At 43.2% G+C, this 21,955-nt stretch overlaps 1 protein-coding gene across 5 annotated transcripts in view; it reads left to right on the top strand.

The window, feature by feature from the left end:
* The window catches only part of TMCC1 (transmembrane and coiled-coil domain family 1), an 80,786-nt gene that overhangs the window by 10,732 nt on the left and 48,099 nt on the right, over positions 1-21,955 (top strand). For 2 of the 5 annotated variants that reach the window (XM_032120564.1, XM_032120565.1), the window contains 2 exons: positions 2,821-2,877; positions 5,508-6,222. In XM_032120564.1, the coding sequence (XP_031976455.1) occupies positions 5,674-6,222 (549 nt within the window). In that variant the 5' untranslated portion in view covers positions 2,821-2,877; positions 5,508-5,673. Of the gene's footprint in view, positions 1-2,820; positions 2,878-5,507; positions 6,223-19,237; positions 19,292-21,955 lie in introns of those variants that run through there. The other 3 variants (XM_032120567.1, XM_032120570.1, XM_032120569.1) reach the window with 3 other exon arrangements.

Consider the following 21,955-nt stretch of genomic DNA (forward strand, 5'->3'; position numbering starts at 1 on the left):
CTGCTGATGAAATCTTTGAAGTTGCCATTTGTTAATGTGTATGGGAAGGCATGGGAAAAAGTGATTCTCTCTCCCTCCTCACCCCTGCTCCAGAGAGGAGGAAGACAATTCTTAATGTCTTTTGAATGACCTCAGGGATCTGCTCCCACTCCTTTTTCCTTGTAACATACTCACCTCTAACAAACAAGTGCCTGGACTGTGTAGAGCTATTTTAGGCTTGTGAGGATTTTAGGAGAAACATTTCATGTTTTGTATGGTCTCAGACTTAGTGCCATTTTTGTCCCTGAATATAGTAAAAATCATGTGATTCATACCTAAACACACTGCCAGCCTTTTCCTTTAACAGCTCTTTCAGCCATACTCCCTTTCTGGTCTTGGCTTGGGGAGGGTCTTTGTGTATCTATATATCTTGTGTTCCTGGTTTTTCTTTTGGACTTCAATTGAATTGAAAAAAATATTTTCTTGGGTGAATTTTGGAGGAGGAGAACGAGGAAGAATTATGTATGTAAAACTTTAGGTATCTTTTCCATTAAAAATAGATTTGTTTTCTGTTTTCTTTCCATTTACCTATGTTGTTTGTATTTAATTATTTCTTCTTCTTCCATTCTGGCCCCAGTTTTTCACTCAGACAATTGTTTTATTATAATGTCTAAATAACACATTTTTCCAGATATTGGGTAGTCACGTAATTATTCAATTGTTTTCTTGAGTCAAATTACTTACTCTGTTACTGGTGTCTTCCTCTTTAAATGTTTTCCAGATGACAGCCCCCTTGAATTTGACACCCATTCTGGTTTCTCATGAGTTCTTTTTTATGATAGGATTAGCTGTTAACACCCAGAGCTTTCTCTGCTTATTTGCGCTGCTGAGCAATGATGCTTTTAAAATATCTTAAGCCTCCTTTGGATATAAATCACTTGCTAGGGTTCCCAATTCCCGTAATAGGTGGTTTTCCAGTGTGTGACTTGCTTCTTTAGTCTTTCTTGCTAAACTGTTTGCCTGGATACAGAATCCATTTTGGGATGGGTTTCTGAAAATAATCTGGGATTTCTCAAACTAAGATGGGCTATTTCTTAGTAAAAGTCACTCCTGTTCTGAAACAACTAAAAAATGCTTTTCTTTTACCACATAGGATGAGTGGGAAGCATCTCCTTCCTAAGTTTCCTGCTAACTGTGATGACAACTCTATAATGAGCTGTTAAATTGACCTGTTTATGGAATCAAAGAAATGTGGGGATTACTTAGGTAATTGTACTTGACCTTGTTAAGGGTTCAAGGTGTTCAAACATGGCATAAATAAAAGGTATTTGAAATATTCTATGAAAAAGCGGAATTTTTCCTATTTCCTTTCCTTGAAAATAGTTTTTCTTCCCCATTTCTGTAGTCCTGTACTGTTTGTATCTGTAACAAGTACTTCAGCTGCAGATCAGTCATCTCTGAACTGTGTTTTAATGGTAGCTTCAGAGTTCACTTTGTTTACAAAGAACTGCGGTTTTGAAGGGAATTAATTAAACTGATTAATTTAGAGTAAACTTTCACTTGAATAAAGTCTAACTAAAATCTAATGGGCCGAAGTCTTTTCAGACTGATACTTGTCAAATTTTTTGAAATGTTCATGTTACAAAGTATTTGATAAAGAAAAGATCGGGAAGAATTGGCAAAAAAAATTCAAGCCAAGATCATGTCTATGCTTTGTAAGTACCACGAAGTGAAGGAATTCTGCTTAGCCCCATGCAATAGTTTTTCAAAGTTCAGAAGAAAATGGGAATTTTGGTGGTGTGTCAGTGAGGGCTGTGATTCACATGGGGGACAGTACAGGTAGTTTTAGTGCTAATGCCTCTTGGTGCCCACCTGTGGGCACTCTGGGACATGGGCTCTGAACTACAGCAGCTGTGAACAAGTTTGAGCCAAAAGCAGCTGTTGATCTGCAGATCCTGTAGTGCTGTAGGTCATATCTCTGAAGACCTTGCTGTCAAAAGCTCTGACAGTTATTATAAATAAAAAAATGACATTAAAAAAAAAAAAAGACAGACTGACTGAAGTTCTGTTAGTGGCACCTCATGTGTGACCAGTACTTTACACATTGCTCCTAGCAAGCACCTGGCCTTTGGGTTGTTTGCAGAAACATTGTACAGACCATCCAAACACCCTGGAATGCTCCGTTCCCTCCTTGAAGAGAGCAGGGGTGGGGGGTGTCCTTGGGCAGGGGGGGTGTGCCCAGGTGGGATTCACACTTGGAGCTGCCTGCGCTCATCTGTGCGAGGGCCGTGGCTGGGAATGCTGCGGCTTGGGGGTGTCCTGCGGGGGGACAGGGCCAGGGGCTGGAGTCACTGGGGGACAGCAGCTGCCCCGTGCAATGAGCTGTGCAGGTGTGTCCGAGTGCTCGCAGCTTTTACCTCCTGTGAGGTGAACACCAGGTAAACAAGAGCCAGCTGTTTGACCTGTGCCCGGGAGCATTGAATGACTAAATAGGAGAAGAAAATAAAATCTGTGTGGTGCAGACTGACCTTGCAGGCTGGAGCCCTGGCGTCTTCTTCCTGTGTTTTTAGCATGTGGTGGTGGCCATAAACCCCAAGAGAAAATGCTCCTTCGCAAGAACCTCTTGATTAACTCTCTAAGTTTTAACTTCAGTTATATTTGTATCCCTTCAGTTATTTGGAAGAGTTTAAAATAGGACAGCTTCCAGGGGCACTTCCATTTCAATGGAAAAACAATTATTAAAAAAAAAAATTTTAGAATTTGAAATAATGCTCACTTTGTTGTTTGTGTATCTTTCCTCCCATTTCCAGAATTGTGTCTCATACTCAATTTCTTTTGCAGTTCTGTTCAGTGGAGGGACTGCTGTGGGTCAGCCATGCTAAGGGGCAAATGATGGAGGCAAGTACGAGTTTATCCTTTCACTGTTACCTAATGTTGGTTTTGCCAGTTTTTCCTTTTGAACTGTTTTGTTTCCCAGGGCTCCTGGGAAATAATTGCACAAATGAAGGATGATATTAGAACGTTCTGAGATACAATAATGTTATAACGTCTGCTCAGTGTGGCTGTGTATGGAATTGTGAATTTTGTTCCTGATGTAGTATATTCTTGTACAAATAAGAAATGTATGGTTTTGAACTTCATGCTGTAAAGTATTGTTTCCTCCCACAAACAGAATATAAAGGTGGTTGTAAGGGGAGAAAACAAAAGCGAGCACAGAAGTTGAATCCTAATGCAATTAAGTGTGCTAAATAATTCTGAAGATTCACAATTCTTCACACTTTCGAGTATTTTTTTTTTCCCAAAAGTAGATACTAGAACAAATAAGTAGTTGTAAGGATCTTCATACCAGATGTGTAATTTGCAAAGCTCATTTCAGGCTCATAACAGACTCATCTTATGGAACTAGAAATAGGAGATGACTACAAAGTTCCCAGTAGCAGCCTCTCAGAGGCCATATCATTTCAGAAATCTGTCCTGGAATACACAGGGTGGCTGTGCCTTGTTTGTGAGCTCACTGTGGGCTGATTTGTTTCAAGGTGGTTTGTAAATTGCCATAGGGTTAATTTAAGCAGGTTAATTTTTTCTGGCAGATAATGCATGGAACTCCAGGTAGACTGAAGTGTAGTGTTCTTTAAGACCAACAGCATTAACAGGGGTAATATGGATAGAGAGCATGCAGGAGATCAAAGAGATCCTGGCTGGAGAGTATACCAGTCATCTTAGATAAGAACTGCAGTTCTTCAGTGAGTCCTGAATGAAAAATAAACACTGAGTAAATTAGCTAAAATGAAAAGGGCAGTTATGGGTCAACTGTCAAGTTTGTACTTTATATGCCAAATAATTTTGGGACTCTTACTTTTTTAGATGGTGAGTTTTGTTCACTGAACCTTTTAGTCTGATGGTTAAAAATTAGCATCTAGTTTTGTGATTTTTGTCCCAAAACATAAATTGAGTGGAGACCTGTGGTCCAACTTCCAGCAAAACCTGTTACCTGAGGGGGAAAAAAAAAAGATTAAGACAGAGCAAGCACAAAAGTCAAAGCACACTGCTAGACATAAAGGCACTTGAATTCATTTAAGGAAGTGTTAGGTATGTAAGTATGTTTGCACATCTTTTTTTTCTTCTGCCACACAATTGCTGCATGAATGTGGGTAATATATTTTTATTGGATGTAGTTTATTACTTTGTATTTAATGTGTTACTGATTAAACTGGCCAGTATATTTAGGCTCAATGCTTATAGCATCTTCAAAGTACTGAGATAAAATCCTGCATGATTCCAGTGTTCTGTTTTCTATAAGTACTGAGTTTCTTTTTGCCTCCAACTGATAGCAGTGACACTTGAAAAAAAGAGAGGCAGCTCTTCTGATATTTTTGGATGGCAGTTTGGAAGGCATTTTGAAATATCTGTTTAACCCATTGTGTCAGGCTTCAGATGCACAAAATCGAGAGCACTCCAATTGTAAACTCAATGCATTATGTTTCTGCAGCTGTTTTAGCATAAAAATGAACACTCTCAAATCCTAAATATGCTCCATTACAAATAATTCTTTTCTAAAGCACAAACCACTTTCTGCCAAGATTGAGGTAGACCTCTGTGAGCTGGTTTCTGTATTTATAGAAGCCTAATCAAAGTTTTCTCCTGCAAAAAACAGTCGTCAGCTTCTGAGCATGTGATCTCATGGTGCTGATGTGAAACTCTTTCGGTTATTGTGTCATTCCTTCCTTCCTCCTTTCCTTCCCCATATCTTTGCTGACCTTCTCCCATAGTTGTTGCTATACAAGTGCTGAGCTGCACTGTTGTACAACCCAGTTTTGCCTGAGCGCAGGGAATGACTTGGGTTGAGCTCTCGAAGAATAGCTGTGCAGTTCCTGTGCCAGAGGCTGAACTGCACATACCTGGTGCTGATCCCTTGTAGATTCGTTGCTTAATCTACTTTTCAAAAGGCATTCTTGTTTCCTCTCAGAGCTATGGACAAGAGTATGCCAATTGAAAGCATTTCACTTGCCTGTTCTTGCTTGAAGACAGATTTTCACATATAGTTTTCAGTGCCATCAGTGGATGCTGGCTGTAATAAGCCATTTGTCACTATTTGGAAATGTTCTGGTTTTTTGCATGTATTAAATACTGTTAAGTTAGGGTCTTAGATCTTTGTCAAAGAGCAAAATTAATTCTGCCTAACATGCTCCTCAGAAATTTAACCTTATGTTCTGTTAGATGTTATTATGGGCTTGTTCTTAATAAACAAAACCCCACTCGTTTCTCCTTGCTTCTCCCCCTTTTGAACAGTTTTTTTACCTTTCTTGCTTTCCTGCACCCTCTGTGCTGGGCTTCTCCCCTCCGGCAAAGAGTGACTTGTCTCGCACAAGCTTCTGCAAGCAGCCTAGATGCAACTAATGCCGCACGGAGGGGTGCTCCGAGGACTGATACATTTTATTTTGTTAACAGCATGTTTTGCACACTGGATTTTTAACCCACTACTTGCTGCATGGTTGTATAATAATGATTACTCTTTTGTTTAACATTAGATAAGCATGAGATCACCGTGGCACTGCTGCATGTGTAGTCACTCTTGAAGCAATTGCACACCTAATTGGTTGGCAATCTTGGCATTTTCAAAATAAACACAAGCCTTTTAAAGAGAAGGGACTTATTTCTGTATGAATAGTCAAATAGACCTGTTGGGTGTCATCAATGGAGCCGTCTGGCACTGAACAGTTGTGTGATGACCCTGATCCTGGAGGCAAATCCCAAGATCAAGAGACCAAAAAACAACATGAATCAGAGCAAAAATTATCCAAAATAACGCATAATGCTTTGGAGAACATTAATGTCATTGGTCAAGGCTTGAAGCACCTGTTCCAGCATCAGCGCAGGAGGTCGTCTGTTTCTCCACATGATGTCCAGCAAGCTCAGGCTGAGCTGGAGCCTGACCTGGATTTGGAAAGCCAAAGCGTCTGTGCTGAAATTGATGGTGTCTCCACCCACCCCACAGCTCTGAACCGGGTGCTTCAGCAGATCAGAGTGCCACCTAAAATGAAGAGAGGGACCAGCCTGCACAGCAGGTGGGGCAAGGGAGATGCTCCAAAAGGAAGCCCGCAGATCAACAGAAGGTCTGCTCAGGATATTCAATCGGGTCGGCCCAGATCATCATCCACTACAGATGCTCCCACAAACTTGTCTGTGATGGAGATTGCTTCTTCTATCTATGTAGGTGGAGAGGAGGCCACAGCAGCAGCAGCAGTAAGTTACTCAGATTTACCTTTGATCTTTATCATCTCCTTATATGTTTTCTTAAACCCTTTGAAATCTCGTTTTGAAAAGCAGGTTTCTTTCAGCAAATTCAAATGGTGCTGTGTTCAAAAGCTTCTTCAGTGGTGAAGCAAAGAGCTTAAAAGATGCAAGCATTAGTCATTTTTCTCACATGGCAGGTGGCTGATTTTATATGTATTTGATCAGTGAAATGAGAGCTACTTTGAAACACATAAGGTTGTTTGGACGGCACACCACAGTCAAACAAGAAGTGATGGAATGAGCAGTAGCCAGAGTAGTCCTCCTTAGGAACTGTTAGCTAGTTCCTGCAACAAAACCTTGCATTTACCTAGATGGCTTTTTAAATTCCTCTCTCATTTTATTGTGTCTTTTATAAAAGCAAAGAATTCCAGTTTGACTGGATGGTGCTGTTGGCCTTTTAGGCTGTGAGAGGCTCCGGGAACACGGGCTGCAGCCTGCACAGCTGTCTAACCCCTCAGTGCTGGGTTTCCTGTATGTGGTTTAGATCTGCCTGGCTGCTCTGCTGACAAGGGATCACTGCTGTCTCCTTCAGTTTGTCCTGCCTGTGTGGGAAATTCACTGAAATGACAGTCTCTGTTCCGTGGCATGCTCTTGCAAAGTTGTGCAGATCAGCTTATTGATGATATCACGACGCAGTGTTTGTCTTACCATTTCTTCCCTTTCCCAGATCAATTTAGTTGAAACATTCTTGAGGTTTGATGGGGGTTTTTGTTTGGTTTTTGAAAGACTAGCTTTCTAGTTAATTAACTTTAGCTTGTTCAGGACACTGGTTCAGAGAGTCCCCTGAAAAACAGCCCTTAATAACAAAGGGGTCTACAAAGGCTGGATATACTTTAAGAAGTTTGTTGTTTCCTCTTGCAAGAAACATTGAATGAGTCTGCCTGGAGCTGTATCCAAAGCTTTTGCTTCTTGTCAACTGTTAAAACAACAGAGGTAGTAATAAAGTAGTTGTGAAAAGCATGCACTCTCCTGGGCTGGTTAACTTTGCAGTTAGTCAAGCCATTGAGAGTCCTCAGAAAGAGACCTCAAAATAGCTTCAGGTTTATTTGTGTATTTATTTGTCCCTTGATAGTCTTAGTGAATTTCCAGCTGCTTTTTAATATTTGCACCATCTTGTGACAGTAACAATGTACACTGTAGGTCTAAAGTGACATGGCCAAGGAAATACTGCTATGGAGAATAAGACCTAAAATGAGAGGGAGATGTGAGTCTCAATCCCTTGTACAGAAACCATGTTGCATGTGCCTGTTCTCTGTTACTATCTTTTGTCTTTTAGCCGGTAGTCTGTAGGAGGAGGAAAAAAGATGGGTGGGACAGTTGGATTCTTTCTTTTCCTGGAAAACTTGGCCAAGTCTGGGTGGTGTACCCCATTTTCTTTCACGAGAGCAGGTAACAGCACTACCTCACAGTGTCACACAAGGATTGGAAGAGTTATTCAGTGCCACCTTCCAAAAACGGGGATCTCTATCCCCTCACTCCTCCAAGAGCCAGAAAGGTTAAGACTGCTGCCATATTGCTATGCAATCTGCATAATGTTGGGAGCTGTAAAAATCACATGAACTACACTTCACTTACTTTGCACAGGAAACGCAAAGTAAAAATTGGAAAATACAAATGTTGGATTTTTTTCACAGAGAAGGACAGAATGTTGTCTGATATTCCATGAAAAGCACTGTGTGTGTTTGCAATAGTAACTTAATATCTTGCTGCTATTTTAGTCTGAGACATACTGTCTTTGCTATGGCATGTGTCTGTACGTACTAGGTTTAAAGGATGTTGATGCCACTCGAAGTTGCAAATTAATGGGAGACAACTTGCAAGTTAAATGCAGATGATTGTACAGCTTTAAGTAATATATAGCAGCTTTTACTGAATTTTCAGTGTAGAGATGTAATGCATTTGTAAATCAACTCCACATAAATTTTAAATCACTGATGTGATTATTAGCAGAGCTTCTTGGTTTGTGATTTGGTGAAATCAGTAAAGCATAATGCAATCATTTGGTAAATCACCCTTATAACAGATGTCAGCATTGTTTTCTTTGGAGAAGCCAGCTTAGCATTCAGGCTGCCACACTGCTGGAATTTATAACTAAATTAATGAATTGTTAAATTGCAAAAACTAACTGTTCTTTCAACAGTTTGTATTGGAAAGTTACTTACAACACACTTAAAATGAGAATCAGTAAAGAGCCAGGAAAAATCTGAAATCATTAGAGCAAACTTCAAGTTCGGTGTAAATTCAAACTTTAAACACTGTCTTTAAGTTATGAGATACCTGAAATTGTTTAACACAACTTTAACCCTAAATTCTCCTATTTCATTTAACCTCACTGAGACTAGATTACATAATGAAGCTAAGAAGTAGAAACCATTTGTTTAAAGTATCTGGCAGATAACTCTCAGTCATCAGGGCTGAGAGTCCTCTGGACTCTACTCAACCTGTATGGATTGTCTCTACATCTAACTTTCACTTAATTTGTTTTTGTTGTTTCGTGCTCACTTTCTCAAGACTTTGCCTATTTATCTCCTTCAGCTTTTCATGATCTTATCTTTCAAATAAATTTTTCACCTTTTCCTTTTGATAAAACCACACCGATTTCACTTCCTTGGTTTTGGTGTTTGCTGCTGACAGTGAAGCTATGCTGACTCACCTTGCATCAGCAGGGAGTATTTCCTTTGAAATTATTTAAGAATTTCATAAATCCATCTATAATTAGAAAAATGTCACTGAGCTGCAGCATTGATCCATCTGTTGTGAACATATGGGCTATACTAGCTATGAGGAACAAAGAAGCAATGCATAGAATGAAAAAGTTGTGATTTAATAATGATAAGAACTACATAACATAGGATTTGTAGTCAAGCAATATAACTGTTTTCTGATTCCTGTCTTCTGTTGTTGTTTGCTTTGCTGGTACCTCCCCCTGTTGTGACACAGCCTGTTCCTTTTGGTGTTGGATGTGTGCTAAGCAGTTCTGGGGCTCCTCTGCCCTGTCAGGTAACAGGTGTTAGAGAGAACTGCACAGGGCTTTGCCCGTGCCCTCATGTCACCTCCGTCACTGTGCTGGCACTGCTCTTGTGGCAGAAATCCCTGCTCCGCTTTCCTTTCCTTCTTTATTTTTCTCCCAGTATTCAGATTTATGACACCTAGGAAGAGTAATGAATATTTTGTTTGCTTCACATGCTCTGTACCTGCTCACTGGGACACTGAAGTGGGAGGTGATGGGTTCAGTCAGGGAGCTGGCAGGCACTGCACACACTTGGGTGCAGTGCACCCTTACTGCTTATAAGATTTGATTGTGACTGCAGAAGGTTTTGCTATGAGTAGATGTAGGAAGTCAGCAGACTTAGATTGCTGAGAAATTAGCCTTCAGTTGTATTTTATCAGAGTCTTATTTTATCACATTATTCTATGTGCTTTTGGGGACTGCTGTGAAATTGTCAGTGCTTCTTATTGGAATGGCAGGAGTGTTACCTGTTGCAGAACTGTTTGTCAGGCATGGATGAGCAGGACCCCCCATGCTTCAGTCTAGCTTACTACTGAAGCTTAAGACCTGTTAAACATATCCAGACTATTTCCATATCTTCCATGTTTTGTGGAGTCAAGCCCTGAGCTTCATCCTTCTGTGTGAGGCTGCACAGTGATCTGAGTTTATGCTTGACACTGCCTACATACATGCTGTGTTAAGCTTGGTTTAAAGCTTGTGATTTATTTTCTTGTTGGGTTGGTCCTGCTCGATGCTGTTATGTTTGCTTTTTAGCAGTAAGTGCTGTGTCTGAACAGTTTGGAAAAGGAAAAAAAAACTTTATCAGCCTGGTGGTGTCTACGAGGAAAATTGCAAAAGTGCAAAAGGAAATTTTGTAATTAAATTCCTTGGTGTACTAAGAAACTCGGGCCCCACCATGGGGCAGCTGTGGAAGGGCAGGGCTCAGAGCAGCAAAGCTCTTGGAGCTGGGTTCTCCAGCCTACTGCTCAGAGTCCCCTTCTGCCTGTGTCACATGAAGAGTGCTGTGTGCAAGGAAAAGGTGCTAAACAGATATGGTATTGATATTATTTTGTCTTGCCTCTATTCTGTCTTGGACTGTTTAAACTTCTGAGAGCTCCTATCTCATCACCATTTTTCACCCCTTTCTTTCCTGGTGTCTTTGTTCCAGCTATATGAACCAGATGGAAGTCACCTTTCTTCATGTGCTGGGCACCATTTTGTCATTTTTGTTGCATTTTTAAAAACAGCTGTAGTCATTGTCTATCTTTCACTCCTGATCCAGAGTTTCTGGCATGTCAAATGTCTTATCAGACCTCACTCTTCCTTTTTCAGGAGCTTCTTCTTTCCCCAGCTTGCTTATTTCACATGGCAGGGTCAGTTTCCATCTGTCTCCTGATTAGATACACCTACACTTTCCTTTTCATGTCTATAACCCCGTTACACACACACACAACCTCCCCCACTAAACACACTGCCAGAAAGCTTAGGAGGGTAATCTCCTCAAAATGTTGGATTGTTAACTGGAGTGGGGGGTTTGGTTGGTTAGGTGTTGGTATTTTTTTTCCCTGCCAATGTTTTATGTTTTCCTTGTGGCCGGGGCAGCTCCGGCTCCCGTGTGCCTGTGCTGCTCTGCTCCCAGCAGAAAAGTCAGCCTGACATTCGTGCTGTGCACGGTGATAGGGTTGCACTATTTGTGTCTTGCAGCAAGATAAGATACTGTCAGATCACTGAGGTGGCTTAATTACACGTTAAGATAGGTCAGTGGATGCTTTGCAGTGGATGCTGCAAAGTTTTGGAGACAAGAGTCTTTATTTCTTGTTTGTTCTGCAAAGCCCCTGGACCAGGGTTGGACCCTGGGTGCTGGGGCCAGACTGAAGTGTTACTGCGTTGGCACTGGGGCTCACAGAGCTGCCTGCTCAGGCTGTTCAGAGAATTTAGAGGTTCTCTTACCATACAACAAAAGCATAATACAATCTCTGCTTTAAGCACTGGTTTATGTGCAGAACAGGGTTAAGCCTGAAGCAGCGGTCGGAGTTTAGCAAGGGCTGGGATAGTCCCTTTCAGGTAAAGGTGGAAAACTCCAGTGCTGTTGTAACTTTGCTTGTAAATAGGTTGATGTTGTGTTAACTCATGTTTGTATGGTTCTGCAGAATAATGAGTTTTGGATGAGCCTGATTCTGTGGTGCCGAGGTCCTCCACTCCCAATGGGAATTAAGAACATTGAGTACTTTGTGGCGTAAGGGAGAATACATTCTTAATAGTCCTCTGCACACAAAATGTTTTTAGTTCACAGTATTGTTCCATTCTCTGTTTTCTCAATTTGTTGTTGAAGTAAAAGGGCAAAATGTTATCCCAAAACAGCAGATTGGATTTTTCTGAATACTTCATTTGCATATATTTGCATGTGTAATAATCCTGCGGCATGTTGTTAGGCTTTGTATAGAAGCTGAGAAATAAGTGTTGTAGCATTGAAAATGTAATAATTAAAATCTTACTGAGATACTTCACTTGGTCTTTTATTTCAAACAGTCTAAATATTTTTGCATAGATCTTTTCTTGTAGAGGCAACCCACTGAGCTGAGAAAATCAGGATAGTGGTTGTTTGAAAATGATTGAGCCTGCACAGTTCTCATTTGGGTCTCATGTACTTACAGAGCTTTTTGTGGGGTAATTATTTATGTGTCAAGACATGGCAAATAGAATAATATTGATATTTGAGAGATATGAAACTACTGATACTTTGGGGAGCAGTTGTATCCGCATAAACTTTTATCCGTGCCGGTGACCCACATGCAGGACCTGGCACTTGGCCTTGTAGAACCTCATTCATTGGGATTTTTACTGCTGAGGTCTCTGTACAGTTTGCTGTTGCCTGGGCATGACACCAGTGTTGGTGTTGGAGCATGGCTGTAGTGAAGTCAGGTTGTTTAGTCTTGCTTCTGGACAGGTAATTGGTTTGGACTGTTTGGTGGAAGCCCTTGGCTGACACCTTCTGGCATCACTGAGAAGACAGACCAACTTGGATTAATTTAGTATAAAATAGTTTGGTGGATTTGCAGCTTTTTGCCTCCATAGGCCCAGACATTTCCAGGTTGCCATTTGCTTGTCTTAGGGCTACAGGAATGATGAGAGAAAGTATTTACTGTCTGGGGTGGGATTCTCATAGAGCAGCTTTTTAAGGCTCCACTCCAGTCCTACTGTATCCTGACAGAACTTCACATGTCCTCATCCACTTGTCAGTTTTGACAATAAGTTTTCATAAATATTTCAAATATCTTTGGATTTTGGTTATCAACTTAAATCTATATTCTGTTAATGTCCACATTTTAGAAAATGACTGCATATACTTTTGGCCTAAGTTTACAGTTTTCAGTTTGCAGCTGCATCAGTATTTTCCAGATGTCGATCCCATGAGTATCAAAAACCCACCAGCAATAAGCTTGCTTTTTCTAATTACTTATAGTGACTCTTTCCAAGTGCTCACACTGGTCTGCACACTGCATGATAACGTAAACAAGACAGCAAGGTGCTGCCCTTTCAGTATACATTGCACAGTTGTGAAAGAATGAACACTTGCTCTCCAACTGTAAATAGTCTTAGTGGTAACTTATTTGCCAGAAGCTATTTCTGCAAATTCTTCTGTCCTAAACACCATGCAACACACCTGGGACAACCACCTGTGAAAAGGCAAAAGATAAGAGTATTTTATAACATTAAAATTACGTGGAAAGTCTACTGTGGCTATGAACAGTATGTCCTGGATCTATGCAAGGTGACTTTGGCTTTAACCCATACCCCAAAGAACAAGCAATCTTAGCACCATACTCTAGTGTTGGCTCTCCTGTTCAGCTTACATTGGTGGTAAGCACTTGGTAATTTTTTTTTGTAATTAATCGAAGTAAAACATCTTGTAATTTTGGCTGTAAGGGACTGGAAATGCTAGAAATCATTTCACTTTCAGTGTTTGCAGCTGGGTCATGTTCAACCAGCACCAACTTGCACAGCTCCTATGAAGGAAGAACTTCTACTCATTTGGGAAGGTGAAGCAGGAACTACCTGTACCCTGACAGCCAGGTGTACAAGAACCTCGATGGACAGTGCACAAGGAGCATTTCAGGACAAAAGGAATTTATCTGTTTCTTAAAACTGGTGCTCTACACCCCTGGAGCTGCAGATCCAGGCTCCCAGCACATCCGAATGGAGCTGTGTCCTTGTGGCCGGAGCAGCTCCGGCTCCCGTGTGCCTGTGCTGCTCTGCTCCCAGCAGAAAAGTCAGCCTGACATTCGTGCTGTGCACGGTGATAGGGTTGCACTATTTGTGTCTTGCAGCAAGATAAGATACTGTCAGATCACTGAGGCGGCTTAATTACACGTTAAGATAGGTCAGGAGTAGGCTGAGGGTTATTTCACAAGCTCAGAAATTAGTCTTCAGTTGCTTAATTGCCCCAGAAACCCATTCTGCACCAGGAACTGCTTTCCTTCTCTGGTAACAGTGACTTTTGTGCAACAGAGAGGGGCATTAGGCTCAAAGTCTTACTTGTGGGTGAAGGACACACACTCACACACACTGTATGAGGAGAGCCAAGAGTTTTAGTATAACTAAAGTCTGAAGGGTCTCGTCATTATTGGTCCAGAGAAAAAGTATTACTGGCATTAAAATGTTATACACATTATATACGTGTATATATGTGTATATAATCCTTCCTTCAGGTTAACTTGCCCTTCTAGTGTTCCTCAGGTCCTACAGTCGGTGGTGGTGTTCTAGGCAGGGTGGAGGTGTTACTACCTCAAGCTGTCAACAACTGGCGTCCTTCACTGGGAGGTTACTTGGTTGCTCAATTCTAAGGCTAAAAATGCTACCTTCTGTAGGCAGTGCTGTTAAAACTCAGCGCTGTATCTTCTGCTGATGTGGTTCAACCATGATAGAGCAAGCTCTGGGGATCTGTGCATGCTGTAACAGGTAGCAGAGCCACTGCAGATGTGCCACCAATGTTTTTGACTTGTCCACGTCTTCCACAGTAGAATACCATCCAAGATATCTCCAAATCTCTCTTAGGATTGGGGTGAATTTCAATAAAATTATGATTTTGAGCCTTTGGGAAAGGGGCTGAACTATCTTTATCCCCACTGTCTTTAACTGTGGGGATGTCACTAAAGTTAAAGATAATGCTTTGTTTGCCTGTTGTTCACTGTACCAACACTATCTATGATCATTACTGTGCTAATATCAAATTCCATGGCAACTCAAAAACATTTTAAGTCATTTCTAATTGTAGTTTTGACTGTGATATATATCTTATTTGTCATCCTTTTTGCGAAGTTTTCATGAGTGCTTTCTGAAACAGTTACGTAGAAATTCTAAGTGTAATTTAGTTGGAAATTAATGTTAAAATAATAAAACTTGGGCTTTTCCTTTGCAGTAGCCCATATAGCAAGTGGGTGGCAGAGAGGAGAGACATAGAGTAGTACCATGACACTCTGCCAGGGTGCTAGGATCAGGCAGGGTTGTGGTACCGCTGGGTGTGTTTATCTGCCTTGTGCAGTTTGCAGGTGGAAGACCTGAATAAAAGAGCTAATCTAATCTCCCAGTTCCAAATGGTGTGCAGGAAGGAAGGATATTTTTCTGGGGCATGTTCAGATATTTTACAAGTAGGGGAAGGCTGTGACTTTGCTGATGAGGAGTGGAAATCTGCCATACTTGAGCAGCAAACTGGTGCTAGCCAGGAACAGAAATACGGTCCCTGGAAAAACTGAAGTAATTTTTGCTCTGAGCAATGCTATGTCCATGTCCCACTTTCTGCCAGCATTGAATGTGTGCAGGACAGATGAGTCTTACCCAAAGTAAGACTGCCTGAACTAAAGCGGACGTGGAGGCCTGGGTTAGCAGTGTTGGGGACTGAGGGAGGCGAAGACATGCTGATGGTGGCTGCAGCCCCTCTCAGCAGCCAAGATGCTGCAGTAAGGGACATAGGTTTCTCTTTTCCTCTCCATCAACCTCATTTGTGAACTTGATGAGAATTTTCTTAGGTGGAGATGGCATCTTTTAAATATGTGAGTTTCTGGTGATCCTTAAGTGTGAAGGGCTTTGATATACCCCAAACCTGGAAGAGTTCATGGTCAGGTTAGATGGGGCTTGAGGCAACCTGGTCTAGTGGAAGGTGTCCCTGCCTACAACAGCGGGGTGGAATAAGATGATGTGTGAAATGCCCCCCTGGTCAGTGGCAGGACAGCTGCTGGGCTGTTCTGCAGGAGGTGCAGCTGTGGCGGTGCTGGGGCGGTTCGGCCCCGGCGCGGCGGGGTCTGGCTCGGAGCTGCCGGGCCGCACAGCGGCGCTCCGGCCCGCAGGGGGCGCTGCGGGGCCGCGCTGGGGGCACCGCCCGGGCTCGTGGGGAACGCCCGGGACACGCCGCGGGAGCTGGGGAATTTCATAACCCGCGGGAAGAGGACTCAAACACTTCTTGACTCCAGTGCTGTTTCCTGTAGGACCCCACACCCTGCTGTATGCAGAGACCTGGGGCTCGCTGTCATGAATTCAGAACACTGAGGCATCTTTAAGTGTTTTATTTTGAAATAAATATAAAATAAGCTGAAAGGGTTGATCCTGAGAATGTGTAGGTTTCAAGACATAAAATTTTAATCTTAAAAACCTTCTGCAGTAAGAAAATGTCTCTTCTGTTGGTTATCTCAAGCGGTCCCTATGTAAAAGGTGAAGTTATCAGGAAGATGCCTTTCTGTTCATTTACAGGTGTCAAGCATTGGTGTAAAATTCATACATACGTATTTCTTCTAGCTTTATATGGTGCTAAAAGATAATTTTTTTTAAAAACTGCTTAAAACTGTGAATTTGACATACAAGCAATAAGATGTAGAAGATCTCCATGAGAGGGATATTAAAACAAAAAATTCTATTCTTACTGGGCATTTTTAAAAAAAATTAGTTATGAGATATTTTGTACCAAAGATTAATTCTAATTGTGTTTTGTGTTCTCATGAAGGGATATCAGTCAGAGGCACTAGTTCATTACATCAACTTCATTTTAAATTTGAAAATAAAATTTGGTGCCTATTACTGAAATCTTGATTTTCTCCATCATATTCTTGAATAAAACCAGAAGAATTCACCAATTAAGCTATTACACAGGAATGAATTGCTGTAGGAAGGTAATATTAGGGGGGAAAAAAGTGACAATAGTCCAGCAACAGGGGCTTAAGGCAAAGAGCTGCATGTGTCTCTGTTCAGAGCAGGAGCCATTCATTAACTGCGAAGATCATAAGCATCAGTTTGGAAATGCTGAGTGTGAGGCCTTGGCTCCAGAGACAAAGGAGAATGTTGCTATCATCAATTTTGCTAATCTGACAGTCCCATCTCAGTCTGATGTGGATAATATCCCAGCCAAACTGGCTCCATTCCTTATCTGTATCTGTCTGACCCAGACTCTGAGCCACAGGAGCCTGGTGGGGAAAGGAGAGCTGTCTGTGGAGGAAATGAGGCGCCCTGTGTCCCAGGTGCAGGACAGGGGAGGTACCAGGTAGTCCTTGGGACCTTGGGCACCAAGCCCAGTGGATGAGAGGCTGATTACCCAGAGCCATTGATATCTGCTGTCAGGTAGCATGGAAGCAGGGAGGTTTGGATGCAGCAGATAAGGTAACAGGGCCAACTGGCTGCCCAGGCTCCAGTGTTTTACTCCAGTGCTCTGGTGGACTCCCACACTGCACCAGTGACTGACTGCATGTGTGCACACACTCGTACTCTCACACCCTCTCACACTCTCTCGCACTCCCACACAATCTCTCACACACTCTTACACTCTCCTTCTCATCTCACACACATTTGCCCTGTTGGTCTCTGCAGAAGTAGGCACGTGAGCTTTCCTGGCACACAAGCTGTTCAAGGTGGTGGTATGGATTTTCTGCAGTAGGAATTGAATGGTGTGCATGAGGCTTCTGAATATAGCCAAACTGCAGAACAAGAAGTACTGACCCAGTTCAGGGAGGAGGAGGATGCAGCTGCTAGATGCAGAATCCCCTGAGCATCTGGTGTCTCCTCTGCTAGTACAAGGAGGTGTTTCTAGTGTCCCAGTCCCTTTAGTTTTCTGTGCTGTCAGCTCCACATGGTCATTACAAAACTGAGGCCTGGTAACTGGGTAATGTACTTTCTATATATTTCAAAAAAAGGAGAGCATTTTGAGAAGGGGTCCAAGTTCTGGCAGGGAATACTTCTGTACAGAACATGTCTGCGTTCAATACCCCTGAGTTACCCCTGACTGGGCAGAATGCTACGAAATCCTGCTCTTGTTTCACAGCTGGGGTTTTGGTGCTGAAGAATGCATCTATTGATGTTACTTTTGGATGACAGTTATAAGATAAGCACCTCTGTTTAATCTTCTTTTAACTTTCCCTTCAAGGTCTATTTAGAGAACCACGCTGACCCTTCTCGTAACCTTCCTTGGCCCAGCTGCAAATGTCTCCTCTATCCTCCAGATCACCCGATGACTTTAAAAATAGGCTAGAAACATTTTCCTTAACAAGGCAGATATTCTGGCCTTAAGGCACCTTCATTTTTCTACAAGACTATGCAATCATGCATGATAGTGACCTGTCCTTACCTAGTACATGCCATTGGGAGGGATTTTGTATGGAGTCAATGCACAACTGATTCCTAACAGGTACACACCATACCCATACATACTGTGCCATCTGGGGCCCCAGATTTGTTGTAGCTGGAGCATGCTATGGGATCCCTTTTAGCCACTGTGCCAGTACTTGCTACCCAGTGCAACCAAGGCCTGCTAGTGAGCAGCACAGTCCTGGATAATCCAGCACTGATACTGAGTCAAGACTCATCAGGAACATGCTCTGGCATGGGAGCTGTTCCTGATCCAGTAATTTTGCTGTTATTGAGAAACTATTTTCCTGTGTGGGTAAGGCCATGTACTAGAGATATCAATGCCATGGCCATTTCAGTGTAGTGCAAAATGGAAGCCTTGCTTTTGCATACAGGAGGCAATTACAAAATGAGTTGGAAATAAAATCCTAAGAAGTCCAAAACTAAAATGCTGAGACAGGACTACATGAGAAACAGACTTATTTCTAGAGATTTTGAGCTCCTCATTGTGTTTGGGGTTTTCAGTTTACCTCCTCTGTTTATGAACATCCTGGCAGCTGCCTGAGCCCATATGTTGAGAGCTGGGCCCATCTGCACAGCACAGGCTGGCACTGTGTCCTGGCTGCTGGACCCCTGCAGCCCCCCCGGAGCATTGCTGCAAACCGAGGTTTGCAATTTACTGTTCTGCAGGATTGTACTCTGTCCATCACTCACTGGTGCTGTGAGGGGAGGAAGAACACTTTCAGGATCCCAAAGTCGCTCTTATCACGGCATTTGAAGAACTGCAAAATGTACCAGTTTTACCACACATCTTTATTGCATATTTATGGCGGGAACACAGAAATACTTTCTTGAATTATTTTCTAGTGATTGCAGCGGGGTCTTCTGTGCTGATTCCCGGGGCAGAGTTGACGCTCCCGTGCCACAGCATGCGAAGGGAGCGGGAGCTGCGCGGGGTCCACGTCCGGTGGGGCTCGGCGGGAGCGCTGGGACGGGGTCGCCCTTCACGGGGGGCCCCGGGGTGGGCGCAGCGCTCGCCAGACCCCCGCAGGGCCGGGCCTCGCCGGCGGCGGGGCGGTGCCGGGGCGGTGCCGGGGCGGTGCCGGGGCGGTGCCGGGGCGGTGCCTGTGCCCGCCCCCCGCAGCGGCAGGCGGGAGCGCCGTGCCCCGCCCCGCCCCGTCCTGTCCTGTCCTGTCCGGTCCGGCCCGGCCCGGCCCGGCCTGGCCTGGCCCGGCCCGGCCCAGCCCAGCGCCGGGCTCCTCGGGGCAGTGCTGGGCCAGGACACGGTGCCGGCCCCGGCGCCCGAGGATGCGCAGCCCCCGCTGAGCGCCGCCGGCTGCCGCCCCTCGCCCGCCGCGGCCGCGCTGTCCGGCCCCACGGCGGACCATGGTGCAGCGCTTCAGCCTGCGTAGGCAGCTCTCGAAGGTGGGTGCGCCGCGGGTCCCGGCAGAGCCGCGCCCGGGCGGGGAGCGCCTCCGCCTTTGTTCGCGCCGGCATGGACACAAAGGCTCGGCCGGGGGGCGGGCGGGGGTCCGCCCGGGGCCGCTGGTACCGCAGCGATGCCGGTTATGGGGATCGGTGCAGCCTCGACGCTGGGCCAGGGGTACGTGGGGGGAGGCAGCGGAACTAACGGGTGTGCCCGAGAGGTGCCTGTGAGAGCACTCACACGCGTGCTTTGTCCTGGGCAGAAGGTCCTTAGCGGCGTGAGCCGTTCCAGCGACACACCTGCAGGGACGGAGGAGCACGCCCTGCCCTGTGCAGGCTCAATAGCCCTCACTGGCAACACGGGGCTTCAGAACAAAGGAGTTGCCGTGTACGGGTTTTGCTGTTTAATAATTGAAAGTGTTCGAATTTATTTCAGGAAGCTGCTTTAAGAGAGAGAGTAGTTATCTATGTAGTCTTGCAGTTTGTCACTGAATCAATCCAATGCACGTAGTTGGAAAAACATTTGGAAAAACCCGTCCATGAATAAAGGCTGTGTAGGACACTGCAGGTACGAACAGTTCTAGAGCTGCCAGCACAGCCCTGTTTGTATATCACACCATTCCCAGTGAGCAGACTTGACTCTGGATGTAGGAGTTACATTATTGGACTCTTAAAAGGCAAGCTGAATTTTCACTTTACATTTAAGCTCTTCTTCTCTGTCCCCGCCCCCAACTCCCGTGTGTGTATTTGTAAAGGTTTTAAAATGCAGTCATCAGAATTCTAAAATGCTGTTGTCAGCATTTAAAATAGGTCAGAATTCACATCCTGCAAACTGCCTTGGGAAAAGCTACAGCTCTGCAATAATGTGGTATCTTTCTAATTTATTTGTAATTTTTTTTTAGTATCTCCTCATCTTAAAGAAACTGTTGTGGCCATTTTCAGGGAAAAGCAAAACTTGCATCTTTTAAGGGTTTGCCTTGTTACGTGTCAAGCTGTGTCTGTAAGCAGTAGAAGTCTCCACAGACACTCTGGAGTTTAATCTTCCCCTCAAAAGACACTTGATCTAGTTAGTAATGAGCTTTGTATCTAAGCTTTATTTGTGTAGGGCAGCCAAAATAGTTTAACATGAACTCATTTGGATAACTCCGTTATAATCCTTGTTTATTGAGGTGGGAAGAGTGATTTGGAAAAATGTTTGTACTGATTTTTTACTATAGGAGAACTGTGTTCAATTTGGTTTTCTGGCTCTCTCCATTTTTATGTTGTCTGACACAATTGTGTCTTGCACTGCATTAGCTCTGATTGTGTCAAACCTACTTTAAACAATTGTCTGGCCCTGACATATTCTTAACTGCTGTGTTTTAACTGTAAAAAGTTGCGTAACTCTTACAGTATGGTGAACCAAAGGGGAAAATGAGAGCTTGGTCTTTGTTTTAGGATTGTGTTTATCTCAGTTCAGATGTAGGATGAGAACTGCATCTCCCTGTCTCCTTGTTGTGCTTTAGATGGCACTGGGAAGTCCTGTGTGTTGGAGTCCTTGGGGGAAGGGGGGCAAATGGTGCTACAAAGCATCTTTCATTTGCTGGAAGGAAAGCATAGAAAATATGTATAATTTTGCTGATACCTTTATCAGCTGAAATGCAATGATTGACAGACTGTATAAAAATAAAACAGTACTTTGTTAGTATTTCTTGTGTGAAAACCTTGGTTCTTTTATGGACGCTGACTTAGACTTCAGAGTTGGGAAGTCCTTTCATGGGACATGGAGCACCTGCTCCTGGGGTGTGTCCACTTCTTGTGTGAAATTGGACATTATTAGATGGTGTGCCTATGTTATGCAGCTGCAAGGTCAAAATTGCAGTTTCTAACCACATTTAATGCTGGAGGCTTCAAATAGAATGGGACTGTGCATATTAGAGAGCTACAAACTGAAAAATGTTGCCACTAGTGCTTATAAAACTTGAGCAAAGAAAAAGTAGGACTTCATGCAGGAAGGAGAAATATGGCCTCATGACCCAGGCTTTAATCTCCAAGAGCTGATTTCCGTTTCTGTGGGGCTATTTGCACTGCATGGCTTCCATCAAATCATTTCAGCTTTCCCAGTCTCCATCTTCCTTCTATGAATGAGGTTAGTGCCTTTCTCTTATGTACATAATGGCTATCCAATTCTGAAGTACTGTTCTGGAGAGAGCTGTATAAGCATTTAACCATATCTTAATTCATGAAATGTTTGCATTTGATAACCAATTTGTATCAGGAATTTCAGGAAGTTTTACACAGACCTATCTTCAAGTATTACTTCTTATTTCATGTATACCAAATCACTGTTTATTATTTGTGAATTACTGCTTAAGTTCCATGTTAGTTTGCCGACTTAAATGTTTGCAACTGTTACAAATTTGAGTCAGCATTTATTGCACCTTTATGTTATGACTTAAAGGGAAAATACTTGATGGGTTTTTTTGAGTGGTTCAACAAACATCTTCCCCTGGCCAAATTTGGTTTGTTCACTTTGTCATCCTCTGGTGGTGTGGGAGGTCTCCATGCCTTTTCTTTTCTTCTTCTTTTTTTTTCTTCTTTTCTTTTCATTTGTTTTCCCTTCCTCCTTAAGTATCCAAAGTGTTTTCGAAGTATTTTGGTTCAAACTGCTCTCTATCTTGTACT

The sequence above is a fragment of the Corvus moneduloides genome, chromosome 11 (assembly GCF_009650955.1).
Source record: "Corvus moneduloides isolate bCorMon1 chromosome 11, bCorMon1.pri, whole genome shotgun sequence".
Lineage (NCBI taxonomy): Eukaryota > Metazoa > Chordata > Aves > Passeriformes > Corvidae > Corvus > Corvus moneduloides.